The 19340-nt window shown below is 48.6% G+C and overlaps 1 protein-coding gene across 1 annotated transcript in view; it reads right to left on the minus strand.

Moving 5' to 3' along the window:
* The window catches only part of LOC310899995 (uncharacterized protein), a 70275-nt gene that overhangs the window by 23742 nt on the left and 27193 nt on the right, over positions 1 to 19340 (minus strand). The window contains exons 4-5 of the mRNA XM_083837173.1: positions 18442 to 18594; positions 15648 to 18218 (exon numbers count right to left, since the gene is read on the minus strand). Coding sequence (XP_083693299.1) covers positions 18135 to 18218; positions 18442 to 18594 — 237 coding nt within the window. The 3' untranslated portion in view covers positions 15648 to 18134. The remainder of the gene's footprint in view (positions 1 to 15647; positions 18219 to 18441; positions 18595 to 19340) is intronic.

Raw genomic sequence — 19340 nt, forward strand, 5'->3', positions numbered from 1 at the left:
GAAGACCTGGTGGTGGTAACCTAAGAAGAGATAGGTACCAAGTGGCTGTGCATGTGGCACCAGCATGAGCCTGGTGTCTTCTCCGACTGCTTCAAGGGCTGGTGGCATTGCTCAAAACGTCCTTGTGTTTCACGCTTGCAGTTCTACAAGCTCTGATCTCCTAGGACCAGGTAGGAGTGGTTTCACCTGGTGCCACTTGTCCCTTTTTCTGCCCTTTTGCCTGAGGACACTGAGTAGGGGCAGGCAGCAGTGAACAGGGAGGTGCTGAGCTCCTGCAGACCCTGGGTTAAAAATAAAGGCAACCAGGAGATCTCACTGCAATGTGCATCCACTTCTTCCAGACCATCTCCTCTGCTGGCTTGGCATTCCCCATAAGAGTTGCTCATCATTAACCAGAGATGGATAACTAATCCCTTTTTTTTTTTTCATTCCTTTTTAATGCATTGCACAAGCATGGTCTGGAGAACATTTTCTGCAGCTGCCTGGGTGTCACCCATCTATTTTCTCGGGGCCCTGCAAAACAATGGGGGCTGGTGTTTGCTGTCAGAGGCCAGGGCGCAGCTCTCCACGCCATCTGCTCGGGGCTGTAGGACAGTCATGCTCTCCTCCTCCTGCCTGGCACTTACTCGGTGGCTCGGAAAGCAGAGCCAGAAGGGGCGGCTGCGATCTCCCTGTGGTGGGCAGGGGGTAAGGGCTCCTTCCAGACCCCCACGCAATGGGGAGGTGGCCCACGGGAGCCTCCTGGGAAGCTGTGATGACTTGGTGGTGGCCAGGACGTGCCAGCACCCACCGGGGGCAGCTTTCTAAGACACAGACAGCCAACACGAGGATTCATCAGGAAGCTAATAAAATAATCAATGCTGGGGAGAACGCCCTTAAGTAATTGATAACAAGGGTCCTCCAGGTGACAGCTGGCCCTGACAAGTAATAATCGCCTGGCCGAGAGAAAATTGCCGCAGTGCAGATCACTGTCAAAGATGTCTGCTGTGTGTGATGGATATCACTGGTACGTCTCTCTCCATCTCCTGCCTCCCCAACAGGGAGCGCATCCACTCTATTGGAAACCCTGCCTGCTCCCCAATTACATCTACGGCAACTAGATAATTTCAGAGATTGCTCCCCAGCCACTACCTACCCTGAGCTCTGCAAACAAAAGTAATGATCTCCGCTCCTTGTTTTATTACGGGTCTGCTGAGCTCAGAGACCTCAAAATGCCACCTTGCAAATATTAATTCGCGATGCTTCACGTTTCCTCTGGTGTCAAGGAAACATTCACTGCCATTTGCAGCTGATCATAGAAACAGAGGCTGTTCTTCACTATTGTTCTCATAAAAAGTGCTCAGAAAAAAAAAGTTAGCTAGGTCATATGCTGCATTCATTGTAAATGTTGCCTTTATTTTGTAAAAGTGTAATCATTCCCTCATATTTTCATGCCCACTATAAATCAGCTCTGTTTGAAAATTAGACAAAAGCCTTCACATTGGTTTCACCTCTGGGCTTTTCTTTTGTTTATCCACAGGTCTAGATAAACCACCGATAGCAATGAAGGTTAAACACAACAAACCAGAGCAAAGTAGTTCACCTGTTTAAATTAATTTACCCCCGAATGCTGTTTGTGGCTTCCACAGCTGCAGGGCACCCCTGCACAGTAACCTTCAGTCTCTGCACTGCACCTGCCTATATCCAACACCTTGGGCGACCCTGACCCTAAAGATTTAACCCAAATTGCGAGGGCAAAGGGGGCAATTTCACCCTTAGCAGAAACATCTGGAATGCATCAATCTGCCAGCGGTCCCCTCGCACACTTAGCCCAAGGTGCTACACGTGAGCACAGAGTTAGGGACCGGCTCAAAAAAAAGCACCTAAACTTCAGCTTAATTTTAAGTTAACTTTGTGTCAAATATTGTGCCAAGGAGGGGTGGGTGCTTGCATGCCCTGCTAATAAAAACCATGTGTGTGCAGGCAGTCAGACAGGCCCATGACTTTCTTATTTTTCTGGCCTCTTGTCAATCATGTGTTCCTCCCTCTGCAAATTCCCCAGTGGCAAAGCCAGCACCCAAAACACACACACACGTCCTCCAGCCACTTATTTATGGTGCTAAGGCTCTAAATTGGTACTTCGTAAATCTCCTTTGCAAGGGAGCTGGGTTAGCATTGCCAATATCATAATACAGCCTAATCATTTCTCAGTTCTCCCCTTCACACTATTATTCCTCGTCTAACAGCTCCGGCTTTTGGCACTGAATACTAATGCCACGGGCTCATCAGTATGCTGGAAGGCTGCGCGTGCATCTCAGCCATGCACGCTGATAGCATGAAATCCATGGAGGGAGTAATGAAAATTCACACGCATCTCCATAGCCCCATTAGCATACCGCACAGCCTCTTACCTATCGCTGGCATAAACTGCTGGCCCCAGATGTCCCGTGGACTTGGCTCATCACCACAGACACAGCCAAGTCTCCTTTGTGAAATGCAAGGGAGCTGCCCAGGAAAAAGACGTCCTTCCTAAGCTGGCTCTACCTTTGCTGTTTTTTATGCAAACCTTTAACTTACACGGTTTCTGCTGCTGTAGCACTGAAAGCGTGACCTTGAGCAAAAATGCTTTGCTGTTCTGAAGGGACCTAGCAAGCTCCTGAAAGCACAGAAAGCCACGGAGGGAACTACGGGAGACCTGTAGCTCTCAGAGGATGTGGATGGGATACAAAGCAAGGCAGCAACCACCTCTGAACTGGTGGGATCCACCACTCATTCCTCCAAGAATGGCATTTGTCTCAGTTGCATGTTTTTTATTTCTGTGTTGCCATACCTTGTGGCATCTCCAGCAAAAGGGCTGTGCTGTGAACAGGGGAGAAGGTGACACCCATCAGGGTGTCAGCTCCAGCCAGGAGCTCTGGGGCTGGCAGGGTGGAGAGGCAGCCTTGGGCCTGTAAGAAAGGACACTTGCATCCCGAGTGAGAAAAGCTGGGAGGGAAACAAAGTCCTTGAGAGGGAAGAAGATGTGCCTAAATTCACCCAGCAAGGTAGCGGCAGCACCGAGAACGGGTCCAGCTCCCAGCCCTGGGCTCAGCTCCCTCCTGACCTGCAAGGTTCACCTCTCATTTCAAGGGCAGTCAGAAAAGAAACCAAATGTGTGTTGGTGTCAGAAATCAAACACATGAGACTAGTTAGCCGTCTCCTTATTATATTGCTCTGTAATAAGGGTCTGCTCCAGAGTCGGGGCTCTCTCTTTTCATCCATCCAGACAATGTACCCACTGTTATTCCCTCTGACTCCCGAGTTGCATGACCCAGCGATGAAAAATGGTTCTGATTCATTTACATTAAAGATGTGGATATTTTAAGGAGCATAGAAGACCTTCTCTCACGATTGTTAAATGTCCGCAGTGAAGCACACAGAATATAAGCCACTGGGTCATGAAATTTAGCATTTCTTTCATTCTTATCTCCTTTTTTCAGCTTGCCAGAACACTGCAAGCCATCATATTGATATATAACAGCAAAATCTCCCTCTCAGAATGGAGAAAAATATTCACCTTTAAACAATATTGGCCTTTGCCAGTGAAATGCACGGCTCCAACTGCAGGACACACAACATGGGTTATTACAAATGTTAAATACGAGCAACCAAAGGCTAACAAGAAAGCACAGCCACAAGCATCATCTCAGTAATTTGCAGCAAACTGTGTGCTGCCATAGGGAAGTGAATGTAGCAGGCATGTGGATGCAGAGATCTAAGTTTTCCGGGCAAGCTGAAATAAAATCAAATAGGAGGCAGAAAAGAGGTTGTTCTGCTACCAGACTTCAGACTCAGTTCCTCAATTAGCTTTCTGATGAAGCATTGCCTTTACTTTGAACCCACTCCTGGGGGAACCAGCATACAACTGATGTATTTGATGTGCAGACTGCTCTCACATGCTAGAAATGCCTATTTACACACAGGGCACATCAGAGAAAAATAATTACTGTCTCAGCCCCCTGCTCCCATCCTGCCAGCTCTCCCCTGCCTCTCATTCATTGTGCAAAGCCCTTGCCTCACTTTTCCTGCCCTAAGCACAAGTGCTATGGCACAAGTACAGTGAGGACCAAGGGATTTCTCCCCTCCAACCCACATGCATATCCCACAGACCCCAGCAAAAACAGGCATCTGGTCTTGAAAATCAATGGCAGGCACTGACATGCCCTTCAGGACATGTTTCCGGCTGGTGGCAGAGCCAGCGGCTGCAGGAGGCACAGCAAATCACAGCAGCCCAGGGAGCTGCCCCCAGCCTGGGACATAAGGGACCTCAGGGACCCATTACCAAGACCTATTAGATATAACATCCATGCACGGAGCGATCAGCCATGTGCTCTGCCAGCCATCACACACTGCAGTCTATCTTTATAAATTAGCCTCTATTTCCCCTTTTGTAAGGGAAGAGGAGGAGGTGAAGAGTCCCTAGCCCATTCCCACAACTCAGAGAAGAAATCCTGTATTATTAATACAGTAATCTGTCAAGCTGCCTGCTCTGCAAGAAATGCACTCCTTTTAACACAGAAATCCATCCCTTCCTATGGAAATGAAACAAATGTAATCACCACTAAGTATCGCTAGTCCTTCTTGGCTTTTGTATCTGGGGCCCTGCACGTCTTGATATTCTTCATGGATTTTCAGTGCTGACCAAAAGTTCAACTCACTGCAAGTGAAATTTCTGGAGGAAGCAGGGAGTGTCCCATCTGAAAGCTATAAAGAGCTCCATGAAAAACAACAGAAAACACTCATACGTCTGCAACAGATTTATTTGTTGGATTAAGAAAGTCTTCCCTAAAGTTGCATTTTATGTCCCAAACTCAGGAAAGCATCCGCAATCAGGCTATCACTCAAACACATGATTAATTTTAGAGCAGACATGCCAAACACACGGTCTGTTGGCCAGACCCAACCTGCACAATACATTCACCATGCGCTCTGCGTCATATTCAGATTCTCCAAAACTATATTTGCATCCTATAAATCATTGTTCTTGTATTTCTGATGCAACCAGTGCAGCAGCATCTGTCTGGCTGTGTGGACGACCAGCAATGACTCTAAAGGGCAAACACCAAAGACCACTTCCTTCAGATGGAAGCAAGAAGTCATTCTTCCCATGCTATGCAGTGAATCTTAATCAGCACTCCCAAATTCCTGCTTTGCCCCTGGTTATCCTCTCCAGACCTGCATCCTTTGGATCTCAAAGGGGGGATCTTGCTCCTACCAATCACTCTGGGCTTCTCAAAGTGTCCTGCAAGCACCCCAGTCCATGCACCGTGCTCACAGGGGAGTTTGGCTGGAAATGCTCCATCTGCAGCATAGCTCAAAACTCATTCCTGAAAGATGACCCCCCACCAAAAAAAGAAAAAAAAAAAAAAAAGAATTTAACCAGCTATATGAAAAAAAAAATGGGAGGAATGCAGAGAATGAATCCACCAACATGAAAACCCAGGAAGCTACCTTTTAGCCACCAAGAGAATCTCGCTGATAGACTTGATTTTTCTCACCCCAGCCGGGAGTAATGTTTTCTTTCTTTTTTTTTTTTTTTTTCCATTTGCTGAATGTGTTCATTCTACGGAGGATTTTTTTCTTTTTTTTTTCCTTTTTTTTTTTTTTAAATAAGACAACAGACATTCATGGCTCCCAGCTGTCAAAAGCCACGAAATGCCTGAGGCTGTCTGTCTTCTTGCAAATGCTGAAGCTGTTTTCCTGTAGACTATGTTCTCATTAATCAAGCTTCAGACTCAGCTTAGTCTATATCATTGCCCATAAGCCAAGGGAGACACTTTAGGGTCATACTGAAATGCAGAATCTCTGAACCTACCACAGGATTGTCAAAAGCAAATGTATCAGCTGGGTTCTTCTCCCATTGAAATCAGTAGGTTTTTCTTTTGATGTGGCTCAATTCAAAGGCAACATCGAGGATCTAGGAATAGAGGTAATCTCTACAAATTGGTGGACTGTATCCTTGAACATCACGCAGAAAATGCATAGCTCCAGACCCAAAATTAAATAGCGTTTAATTTCCACTGGACCACTAGATGTGGGCCTGGCTGGTGACTGGCGGTGACCCCCAAGCTGCTGTTGCTCAAGTCCAGAGATCAAGAAGGGCCCCAAGATGTGTATGTCTGCAGGGTGGGAGGAGGAAGAATGGCACATTCACCATTTGCTTCTGGAAAAACATTCCCATGTCTGGGGTTCTCACTTCAAAAAGAAAGTTGAAAAACTGTAAACAGTTCAGGAAAGTATTCTAATAGGGGGGAAAACTTACCCTGAGTGACAGATTAGAAAGTCGATCTGTTCCACTGAAGCAAGGCACAGTTCAAGGGTGCCGATGCTGAGGTCTATAGGAATTGCATTTCCAGTTATCAGAGCAGCAAAGACACCATGTGGGTGCAGGCTTGGGCTAAAGATGTTCAACCTGGAAATGGGGAGCTGCATCAACCAGCCGGCAGACCCTCCAGCAGGTGGAATGGCCTGGCAGGCACTGCCATGCTCCGCAGGGCCGGGCAGAGGTGGTGCAGCTCGGGCACGCGCCGTGCCCACAAAACCTCCATCTTGCTCCCGGCCATGGGGATTTAACAAGTTAAAACCAAGGCCAGTGGAGAGCAAGCGGTGACGTGACCCGCTGGCTCCACAGCATCGCTCCCGGGCCCAACCTGGCCGACGCGGGCTGGAGCAATTGGGCGTAATTGCCCCTTTTTGGCATTCTGGCCTCAGGAGAAGCCGCAGTGGGGCCTCCCAGGCCTCCGGCGGCAGCAGAGGCCCTGCCCTCACAGGCTGCTTGCGAGGCCCGTCTCGGCCTGCGCGAAGGCTTTGCCTTTGCTCGGGTAATGAGATATTTCGCATCTCACACTTCTCTCCTCTGAGCCAGGCCAAGTGCCGTGGTGGGATGACCTCACTGCGAAGCGTTTGCCACGCGTCAATATTCAATTAATGGCTGTGAAAATGGCCATCAGGGGCTGAGCAATGTGAAGGTCACCACAGGGAGACAGGCAAAAGGAAGACGCAAGAAGTACCAGCAGAGACACCAGGGACAGTGATGCTTTCAGCCCTTTTAAGCTCTAACTCAGTGATACTTCTGTCATTCAGTCCTTTGATTTTTGCCTTTTTATCTCATTTTCTAACACTAGTGCAGAGATTTCTCTTCTGTGAACCAGTTTGAAGAGAGCTTCTTTCATTATCCACATGTAACGTCAAGCAGGCAGCCCAGTCCCTATATCCTCAAGTCAGTTTGGAGACTGCTCACCACACTCCTGGTGGCACGTTTGGCTGCTTGGGCACTGGCATGAGTCTGGAAATATCCGTGTCTCCTCTCAGTGACTGGCAGAACAGTGAATGATGGGAGGAAAAACAGACTGGGGAAAAAACCAAGACCTTTCTCCATCTCATCTCACTCAGAAAATAATTTTGCTTAGAACGTTTGTATCTTATCTTATCGTTCAGGTCATCTTTTAACTGCTGATAATTTTAATTCTAGCAGGCACTTAATGTGCTAATCAAACCTGATGGCTTCTCAGCAGGATAGAAAATCCCAAGCATAGATGTGATTATTGGGTTTCTAGAGAGAAATGCTGAAAAGAAAATAAAATAAAGAAAAAAAAATAAAGAAGAAATAAAATAAAGAAAAAAAAAAACATTTGCAGAGGGATTATTTACTGCTGTCTTCACTCTAAGTCCTAATTCACCCACATTGTTCTGTTTTACACTTGGTTATCCAGGCACATGTTACTTCGTCTGTTCCATCCTACAGTGGAGGAGGGATGTAGCATAGGTGTGAATGGTAATAACTCCCCTTTTCTTGTGCTATTAACCACAGCTCTTCTGCTACTCAGAAGTTCACAGCCAGGCCAAAACACCACATCTGCAACCCAAATAGGTTTCCATGAGGCCTGCACACTTATTCCCTGCAGCAGCAGGACTTAACAGTGGGTGAGGGTGCAGATGTGGCCCAGAGGTTCAGGGTGATGCAGGCACCTCGGGCACAAATTTCCTTTCCTCAGATTCCCATGCCAGCACAGGAGATGGGGCCCAACTGAAGAGGCACCTTTGGCATGGGATGTAGCTCCCCTGCTCCTGCCCTGCTGCTGGTTCCTGTGGGTGGCCTCACAACTAGGGAGAAAAGAAACTTCCCCTTCTCTTCCCCTGACTTGGGCTGGTAAAATACAGCCTCTCTGAGACCAGCATGGTAATAAATCCTAACCTGCCAGGGTGATGCATGGATGCACAACACAATCAGTCCCAGAGGGAGGCAATCTCTGCCTGACTAGACCAAACTGATGTGCTGCAGCAGGTGGGAAGGACGTGGACGCTCCCCAGTAATGGCCCAAGCATGCTGCCCATGCTCCCTGAGCGGGCTAGTGTTCAACCGAGGAGGCTGAAGCAATGAGTGCAACCAGCTCACCCAATGCAAAGGAGACTTCTCCAGACAGGAGCAGACTTCAGGACTGATCAAGACCAAGGGTGGCATCTTTTCTCTCCTGTGGCCTGGATCTGCAGCATTCCCTGCATCAACAAACTCTGGAATCCAGGACCCGCTCCACAATCACCCAGGATGGTTCAGATAAGGGAAGTACAGAGAAGAGTAGTATGATTTCACCCAGACCCCAAGACCCCCCAGACCCCCTCTTGCACTAATCACGTCTCTGCAGTGTTTTGCTCCCCTGTATCACCAGTCACACTGATGCCATACCAGTGTGCCAAGGAAGCTCACACCTGAAAGCTAAACAACTTTAATGCAATCAGGAGGAGCATCCCAAAAGCAGGCAGCAGAACCAGACATCCCAAGCACCACACAGTCCAGCAACATTGATCAGCTCATTACACTGGTGAACACATAAAGGCACAAACCTGGCCTTACAGCAAAATTCTTACTACTTCAGTGTAGGATTCCTGCCTGCTTAGCCTCAGATTTGCTCTAAGCCATCCTTGGAAGGGTCCACCATTTCCCTCTGAGATAATTTCCATGGAGATATGCAGAGAAAGACAAACATTTCTGTAGCATTTTCTTCCTTTCTCTCTGCCTGCAAACAGAAAATTGGGAAGGTACACAAGGGCATAAGTGGTATAAGTGAGTTTTGAGATGCTCAGCTGGCAAATTCTTTGTGGAAATATTACAATTAATTATCAGTGTAGTTTCTCTTGTGTTTTGACTTTAGAAGAAACCCATTTAACCTGTTTCCCTTTGTACTTAGTACTTCTAACATCAGTGAAGAGTATCACCTGGAAGACCTTTTATAGGCACAATAAATGCCATGACAACTGCAAAGATATTTCCAAGAAATCCCAGCTGTAGCCTTCAGACCGTAAATCTGGGAGACATTTCCCACATCATAATTTCTCCCTTTCAGTATCCTCTGTTCATAGGGAAGTACTGACTAAGTGTTAAGCCTCCAGACTGAATTTCTGATTCCACCCCTCAAAAGAGCAAGAACCCATCATTTCAATGTATCTGGAAACGCTTGTACAGAAATGCTGATCACTGTGATTAATTGTCACATCTGCGGGAGCATCCTGTTCAGGGAAAATTTAGACTCAATTCTACATGGGTTATTTATGAGCCAGCTGCTCCAGCCATTAAAACCGCCCTAAATATCTGCTTTCCCTACTACAGTTTGAACAAACAGATTAGTCCCTGAAATCACAAACCCCCATGTTTTGCAGCTCAGTACAGCTCACCGCAAAATAAAGACCTCAATAAATAGCACTGTTAAGGGCACTCCTGCTGGAACGAGCCTTCCCTAGTAATGTTTCAACTCCAGAAAGAGCTTGTTTTGAGCCCCGAAGAAATCCACCGGAAATAACCTTGGAATTTGTATGTTTATCTCTGCGTGGCTGTGGAAACACTGTGGGAGAGGGTTGTTTTTGTTTTGCAAGGCAAATAGAAAATCTATGATATTCTTCGATATTCCAAGGCCTCCCTCTCCTCCTGCTGCAAGCAAAGGGCTCTTGTCCAAGATGTTTTTTTTTTTTTTTCTAATCAACGCCTCCCCTGCCCCAGCATAGAGCAATCCAGTGTGGAGCACATTCCTTGGCATCCTCACCCCTAATTGCTCTCAGGCTGTTGCAACACTTCTCGTGTTCCCGGCTCAACCCAAAGGCTGACTTAGCTTTGGAGGAGGCTGGGCTGACCCCTGGTCTTGCTGAATCCACACTCCTGGTGGGGTGGCTGGGAGACACGCAAGGAGCCTGCTTGAGAGATGAATCACCTGTTGCTGGGGATGAGGGAAGGTCTCTTGCAGGAGATCCTGCTGAGACTGGCCAGAGAGCACGTTACAGAGCATCTGGGATGAGGATATTCACTCAGACTAGTGTCCCCAAACCCTCCACAGGAATAACTTGGCTTATCATTTCCATTTTCACTGTTTCCCCATTTTCTCCTCACTTCTGCTCTGCTCCCCACCTCCTTTGCAGCCCCTGCTGGGCAGGCTGCCTGCTGCCCCCTTCTATTTGACCCCCATTCAATCCTGCAGCCCACCTTCAGAGTGGTGAAGCCTGAGATGTGTTGACTGAGCTGTTCTGCCCAACAATCACCCTACTGCTCTGCTACCAAAAAGATCTCTCCCCCACCAGTGCAAGTCCCCCTGGCATCTCTGCTTTCTCCCTCTTGCCCGGCCCGTTGAGGAGAGCCAGGACCCCTGCCATGGGCGCAGGCAGAGGCACTGTGCTGCTGCCAACTCAAGCATTCATCAGTAAAAAAAACCTTAAGCCACATCTCTGCATGATAGTGATGGGCTCACAGATACCCACAAAACCTCACTGTAAACCATTTACTGCTTACATCGCATCAACACTTCTTTCCAAAGCACCTACACAGTGCCACACATACCAATCCAGGTGGAGCCTCGAGCAATGCTGTAATATCAGTAATAAAATAGGATAGCTCAGTTGGCAGGGACCTACAAAAATCATCAAGTCCAACTGCAATACTAATAGGCACAGCCTCTTAGTGCAACCTTGCCACTGCACGTTGCCACACGCACACGATTGCCATTCATGATGCCTGCGTGCACGAGGTGTTGTTCCCTGCAGAAACCCCAAGGGAACGGAGTCTCCTGGGGGCAGCACGGTGCGTTAGTCCACGGGAGGGTTAAGCAGCTAATGACAAACTATCACCGCCATAATCGAAACCCACGCATGCAGGCAGCGCCAGATGTATTCAGCATCCTGCAAACAAAGGCTCCAGGCCAGCACAGAGCGACGTGTGAGCCAAAGGGTTTTCCCAGAATAAGGCTGGGTCTGGCATAAGGCTTGGGAAGGGAACTGCTCCTTATTGCTGGACTGCCCTCCGTGCAAGTGTGTGGGGCACCACTGGGAAAGGGGCCTGGGTCTGGCACCATGTTCCAGTGGTAACGCAGGAGCAGAGGCTCCCTGCAGTGAAAATGCTTGCATTGTGGGGTGGAGAGGTTGCTCCATCGAAGGGGATTTTCCACAGCATCAGTCATAGCCCCACGGTCAGCCTCAACCGGGATGGAGGCAGGCCTGGGGCTGAAGGCTTCCTGCTGCCGATGTGTTCGTGTGGAGGAAAAGTGTCACAAAGTGCTGGTTGGTGATCAAGGGGGTGCCCAAGGACAGCCTTCCCTGCTATGTGCCAACCACACTGGGGCTCTGGATTGCTGCCATGGCCACCTGGCACAGGGCCCTCTGTGGTTAGACACCAGACCTGGTGCTCACCAGGAGAAATTTTATCCATAACCTTTACAAAGGCAGACATGGGCATCGCTGAGATAATCCGTGCCACGCGTGGAGCTGTGGTATTAGGGTGCCGATCTGTAAGGCTGCCAGGCACCTCCAAGTCACAAGCCCTGCTTTCACGTGCCCTGAAGCCCTGAGGTTGTTTTGGCTGGTACTCCCTGCACGGGGCACCTGCTCAAGAAAGGGCTGAAAACTGTTGGTTATTGCAGGCAACGATTCACCTGCTTCATACACAGGACTGAAAAATCTACCTGGTGTGGCCCATCTGAAAGCACTCTGGTGGGCTTTACTTTGGTCTTCCCCACTGCAGTGTGCAAGGAGTGGGAAATGAGTGAACCTCTATGGCAGGGATCAGCCTTCTGCCCATGCACGATAACCATTTTATTACAGCTCAGGAGACCATAAGCATAAGGAGGAAAGGAAAACCTGAACCTGGGAAGGGTTCAATGACAGCACCAGGCAAGGAAACCATGAGCAGGAGACAGGTCACCCCAGGCAGACCAAAGGGAAAAGCAGGGGCAGGGGGAGAAAATTTGGGCTGCTCAAGCAAACTCACTTTTGGTCTTCCCCATCTTTGTGGTGCTTGGCTTGCCTTGTCAAGCCTGTCATCTTGTGCACAAGAGCCTCGAAAATGGGGGGTATGGGAGCTTTTCTGCAGGGAGATGTTTGCAGCAGGACATCAGGGTGGGGATCAGGAGTCAGCCAGATCACATAAATCATTGGGATTTCAGAGCCTGATCTCAAGGCTTTTGGAGGGACTTATGTGCTGTTTGCAGATGTGGGACCCACCCTGATTCAGACCCCTTGCTCAGTTCAGGGCCAGTAACATTTCCTTGATGCATAATAAATTGATTAATTCTTGCAAAGAGTAGAAATAATATGATATTGATGTCCCTAGGTGTGGGTACCTTCACGAACGTTTTACACCCTCCTCTCTGCATTTAAAAAATAATAAATAATAATAATAATAAAAAAAAGCAATTTTAGAAAATTTCTTAAATCTCTTACAGAACCACAAGACCAGCTCCCTGGACAATACATCCCTTTGCAGTCATGTATTTCCTCCCCCTTCCCAGCTCCAGCCTGTAAACTATTTGAATGCTGATGGTTTTTAAATAGCTCCCAATGAGGATTTTACAAACGGGGAATGGCAAGGCAAAATAAATAAATAAGTAAATTCTGTGGGTTGGGGATTTATGTAAACACAAATTCCCTGCAACAGCAAGTTCCTCACTGCATGTCGCTCCTTTTACACAAACACACCATCAGATAAAGGAATGAACATGATTCATTCACTGCCCTCAGATGTGGTGGAGCCCTTGAGTGAAACATTTAAACTATTCTGCTAGATTATGCTGCTTAAAATCAGATTCATAGGACTTACAGGCTGAGGCAGTGTGGCAAGAGGCAGGCTGGGTTTCCAGCAGACACAGGGTTGTGCAGAACGGATTGCTCCACGGGTGCTAAAAACTCTCATGGGGGCTAGAAAAGAGGTTTTGTTTAGCTGCATTGAGCTGTCGGTGTGTGGAGACGAGGAAATCATATTTAGATCTGTTGGCCTGCTCTGGAAGCTGTTACAGGCTCAACTTTCCTTGCCAGTGGATGCTTTATCTTCCCATGCTTGTGCTAGAAATATCATGGGACCACAATGATGGCAGGCTGCTAGATAGTGAATTCATTATTAGACCAAAATAGACAGTGCCTGTCATTCAATAGTGCTGCTGATGCAACTAAGTTTTCAGTCACATGTGCTTCTTTTTTCTTTTTTCTTTTTTTAATCCCAGGAAATGAGCCAGAACTGGTAACACTGTTAAAGCACTTCAAGTGAGAGCTGTGGACATGCTCCATGGAGGGTCAGGGGGAGCCCACACAGCTCCCTGAGACTGAGCTGAAAAGCACTTTGGTAGCCGAGATCCAGGATTGTCTGCATGAGAGCTGGCATTTTCGGTTAGCATTTCAGCCTTGCTACGTGACATGCTAGTCCCCACGACATCCCCGTCCCAAGGAAACCTGCGATACTTGCCCAGACAGCTCTGTCCTGCTGTGGTACCTGAGCCCTTACTAGTCCTTAACAATTCCTGTTATCCTTGTCTTGGTGAGGTGGGGAAGTCCTGTAGCCCCTCAGAGGGGAAATATAAAGCCCTGGTAGAGTTGCTCCCAGTCCCACAGGAAGCTCATGGTTGGGCTTCAGCCCTGTCTCCAGATACCATCCACCTTATCCCACCAGCTGTGATGCACCGAAGGTCCTGCTGCAGTAACTGAAGGAAGAATTTGGCATCCGAGCCCTCCAGCCTCTCCTTGCGACAGTCTGCGTTGTCTCAGTGGTTACTCATGCTCATGAAATGGGAAGGGTTTCAAGCTAGAGCCCATAATCCTGGTTTGTGGTTTTTTTTTTTTTTTTTTCCATGAAGCCTGTGTAGAAAATGTGGACAACTGCCCAGTTCCTCCTTCACAACACCAGCAGCTCCATTATGTGTGCACCAGGGAGCTCGTCTCACATAAGAGATCTCGGTTTCTATTTGTTCTCCAGGTGATACAACACCAGGTAAGACTTGTGCAGAGAAAGGAAACCCCAGCCCTTGGTCCACTCTTGGCAAAATTCATTCCTCCTCCCCAAAACCCTGCCCAGCTCTCCTGGCCGCAGAAGCCTTCAGGCACCGACTGAACCCAATCTCTCTGCTGCATTTTGGCCATTTTAGGCGAAGGCAACCTCCAAGCACAGGACTGAGGATGTTGGGTGATGTTGGTGTGCAGAGGTGCTCTGGAGAGGCTGAGGCTGGTGCACAAGGCAGATGAACCCTCCTGCCTTCATCTGAGCGTGGGGGATCATTCCCCTGGACAAAGGGACGTGCTGCCTGGGGCAGCACTTGGTGACATCTCCCTGGGGTTCCTGCTGGCAGGTAACCCCAGGCTGCGTTACTCCAGCAACACTGGAAAGCAGGTTGGGAGCAGAGCAAAGCTGTGCTCTTCAAGCAGTTGCCAAGGTAGCTGTAAACCAGACACTTCAAAAGAAAAATAAGAAAAGAAAAAACAGGGTTTAAATGGTCCTGAGTCCTGGCACTGCCTCCACAAGCCATCTGTTGAGAGCACCCTCTCCTTTCCTACGGGGTGTGCTATTCCCAGGACCAGAGAGGAAATTCCTATTTCCACAGGACCAGAGAGGAAATTCCCCAGTTTGAGCACAACAGTCCCCTGTTTGCATAGGGTATCCCGCAACCTTGGAGTTTTCCTACAGAAACCTGCCCCCATTTTTCTCCTGACCACAAAGCATTTGCTTTGCATTCAGCAGGAACAACTAGTTTCGTGGTTGAATGAACGATCGGTGTTAATTAGTAGCATTCAAAATTAAAATAAAGGTCAAAAGAGGGTAGGCGCTATCAAAGAGCCTTGTTTGCTCAAAGGAAACATGAATGACACTTGTTCAGTGCTTCAAGATAAACTTGTTCAGGCACCAAGTTAATGAAGAAATAAATCCTCCTCTCCAAGGAACGTCACAGCTCTTCAAACACCAACCACACGTCTTTCATCTCAAGGTGTGCCGTGCCCTATCTCTCATCTCTCCTGGTTGTTTCACTTCTCCTCACTCCCGAGATGCCAGCTTGAGGTGAGATGGGCAAAGGCATCCCCCTGCCCTCCTTCCAGATCTTCACCATGGAGCGAAGGACGAGGGGGTGTCACGGGGGGTGGGTGCATGTGGAGTGCGGGGTGGTTGATTTTAGGACTTTGGCTGGTTGCAGAGGGCTGGAGGAGTTGGCAAGTGGTGAGCTGGACCCCACGGGCACTGTGGACCCTCCGTGCTTAAAACCACAAGGAAACATGAAGGCAGACAGACACGGGGTGCAACGAGACCCCTGCCCGCTGCTCTCCCCATCATCCTGCCCAGCCACCTGCGGGCACCCAGCTGGTGCAGAATTAGCCAGAAGGCAATTAAGGGAATCGCTCACCTGGGCTGGGTCACCTTCTGCAGGTTCTTCGCTCCATCGACAACAGAGGGAGCCCGAGGATGTCTGTGCTCCACACTCAGGCATCTCAGGCAAATTTAGGGTGGGATGAACCAAGGCCAAACATCTATCCACGCATTCAGAAGCCAGCAGTAGCAGGCACTAGAATATATTTATATGTTCACAAAGAGGGAGGGAAGGTGCGTGTGCACCCTTTGGCTCCCCCATGACCCCCAAAACACCATAAATCACCCTCCTCGGGACAGCAGGATGCAGCAGGACATGCCTCCCGTCCTGGCTGCTCCGCTCCTGGCCACGAGCAGAGGGTGAGGGTGTGGGTGCTGGGGGGTCTCGGCAGCAGCGCTCCAGCTCCAGCTCCCGCTGCCGAAATCTCCGGAGGGGAGGAAGATGGTATTTCCATCTTTTGGAAACCGAGCTCTGGGAACACGCCCACACAGGCTTTGTCATAATCTCCTGAATTCAGTTAGAAGTAAAGAAGAGGCAGAGGTCAAAGTTTTCCTGGCTTAACAAAGATGCTATCAAAATTTAACCTCTTCCCTGCTGCCAGCACGCAGGTCTCCCGTTCCTCAGCATTCAGGAACATAGCAAACACATGCTTATCTTTGCAGCAGCAGCATTTCTCTTCTCCCCCTGCCCTGCATGCACAGCCAGCAATGTTTCCGACACCAGAAGGCTGAGCAGATTATATTGCATGGCAGCCATCTGCGGAGCGATGCAGTCCTGCATGCAGCATCCCCTTCGGCTGCAGACAGGCACGCTGCTTCGCCCCATCTCACATGCTGGAGGAGATGAGGCATGAAAGATGAGCTTCCAGGGGAGCAGATGGGCACCTGTCAGCAGCCATACATCAAGAGATCGTTGCTTTGGATTGTGCATTACAGAAAAAAAAAAAAAAAAAAAAAAAAAAAAGACCTTCTGCAAGATTTTCAAACACATGATTCTCAGCACTGTGAAAAAAAATAATAATAATTTAAATTAAAAAATTGGCAGCTCTATCCTGTTTCTCTGAGTGAGCAAGAGTGAAACAGGCCAGCATCCCACACTTATCACTGCACCCCTCACCACACAGGAAAAACAGCAAAGAGGGGTGCATTTTCTGAGCTATTGCCCCCTGGCATTGCAGGGGAGTGGTGGTGGCTGCATACAGATGGATGACCTGGAGAGCAAGAGCAGCCAAGTGGTGAAAGACTGCACTCTGCATCTCAGCTCTGTCAATTCCCAAAAGGTCTGGAGTTTGTTCTGGTCCACTGGTTGGTGGCTGTTGGGATCCTGAGTCCCAGAAATCAATAGTGAACTGCAAATGTGACATGTTAGCGGCAGGGTGAGGATGCTCGAGTAACTTTATCCTGCCCAGCAGACCCCCAGGTGGCCTCAAGGCTGTTTGCTCCAGCCCAGCTGTCTCGGAGCCATACGGCTGGTAGGGCATCAGAGAGGGAGATCAAATTTGGAGGCTGCAAAGCACGTGGTTGTTTGCTTTCCGTGTCCCAGCTCAACTTTTGGCCTCCTCCTTTCATAATGAATTTCTCGGAGGTTCTCAGCATTGCTTGCTCTTTCACAGAGTGCACTTCCAGCTACAAAAATAGCACAGACACTAAAACAATCTTCAGGAATCAGATAAGAGCTCCTCCCAGGAGGAAGAAAAAAGATCCTTTTCTTCCCTTTTCTTTTTTTTTTTTTTTTTTTTTTGTTCTCTCTATTTAAAAAGGCTGATATGTTACAATTGTAGGTTGTGATTTCCGTCCTGAGGTGCTTCACAAGAGCTCCCCAGCATCCTCCAGCCGAGCTGGCCACCCAGCTCCTCCCTCCTCTGGTCCTGATGCTCACTAGACCTTTCCCCAAGCAGCACCAGCTCTTGCTGGCTGGCATTCTCGCATCCTCAGGAGTTAAATGAGCCCTCAGAGGGGTCCCACTGGTCCCGCAGCCACAGTGAGAAAAGCCCTGGGAGAATGAGGATGGGAGAGGGGAGGGGAGGGAGCGTGGGACTTCGTGCAGTCCTTCTTCCCCCTCGCTGCTTCTCAAGGAAACATGTTTAAAACCACTCTCTTCTCTAAAATTGGAGCTTTATAACTCCCTTATCTGCATGTGCTGACAGATAAGCACCCTGATATATGTCTGGTCACATTGTGAACTCCCTGCCCCTTGCTCTGTGTGTATGTGTACGCACAGAAACAGACACCCACAAGCCAAAAAAAGAGCCTTTAAATCTTACATAAATACAAGTAAATAGCTAAAACATAGCAAATGGTGCTGTGCAGCACCTTGAGTGGTCTCCCAGTTCATCCCCCAGCACAGGGTCAAGTTACAGCTTATTGCCCGGGTCTGTGCTAAAAATACCCACTGGCTGAAATTCCAGTCTTCCTGGGCAACTGCTTCCCTTGACTCTCTCCTTTTCACCCTTCAAAGCTTTTCCTGGACTTGCTTGTCCCTCACTGCCATCGAAGCCCGGGGAACAGCTCATTCCCAGCCCACTCACGGCACACAGCTGGAGATGGTTACGTCTCCCACTCCAGCTCTGCTACGTTTGCATCTCTTTTCTAGGCAGGCAGTGGCAGTCTGTTTGGGGAAAAAAAAAACAGTGGGGACAGCGTTGGAGGAAGCAAAGGAGGGGTCAGAGAGTATAAAAACAGATGAAGAACATGCTGGACCAAAACCATGTACTGCATCAGCCTGAAAACACAACCTGAATATGGCATTTGTTGCAGACCCCATGCAACACTCACACCTCCGACACGGAGCGTGGCCTCTGCACAGCGCAGCACCTTGTGGCATGACTCACCTTCACCAAGCAAAGCACATTTTCCACCCACGTAGCTGCAGCTCCTCTGCTGGAGGTGACCACGGCAGCTGCGGACAGGAGCATGCACCCACCCCGCAGCACAGACCTGCCCCACCAGCCATTTGCACTAACACCTCTCCCCTCGCAGAGCACCTAAAATGCAAGGGAAGAACAAAAGTAAGCAAGAAGCCACGCGGTGGGGAGGGCAGAAGACAAAATATGCTGCCTACATTCCTGGATGTGCCATACTGATGCCCACTTTTCCCTTTAAAACCAGCAACGACTCATTGAACCTTAAGAGTAAAGCTGAATTTACCAATACGTGAAAAATTCTTGAGTCCTAACTGGAAGGAAATCACCGTACACTGAAAAACCTCCAGTTTAGCCTGCTTGTCCCTTACAAAACACCCTGCATGAGTTTTGGAGCTGATGCAATCCCATCTCAAGGTGTCAGGGCCCCAGGTCAATCCAAACACTTCTGGGAGCATCCTTTTCCCTCCCCCAGCCTCAGAGACACTGCTCCACATTTTTGTCTTACTATTTTCCTTGGCAGCTGTTTTCTTTCAAGCCGAGCTGTGGCTGCGTTGCTTTTAGGTACTTAAATTCATATTCTTGATTCATTTCTTCCCTAATCACTTGGGATGCTGCGTTTTACAAAAGGGAGTGTAATTAATCTTCCAGGTTTGTGCATGTGTGATGAAAAAGATGTGATCCATGACAATTTAATGCGCCAGCTAGCTGCTAGACAATGGAAATCTCTGAGTTATACCCAAAAAAAGCCACACCCAGACTCACAAAGACTGCAGCAGCTGACAAGCATCTTTTGCAAACTCTTAAAAAGGAACATTTTTTGATTTTTGTTGTTGTTGTTGCTGGCATTTTAAACTTGGCCCCAAAAA

The sequence above is a fragment of the Anser anser genome, assembly GCF_964211835.1.
Source record: "Anser anser genome assembly, chromosome: 5".
NCBI classification, from domain to species: Eukaryota; Metazoa; Chordata; class Aves; order Anseriformes; family Anatidae; genus Anser; species Anser anser.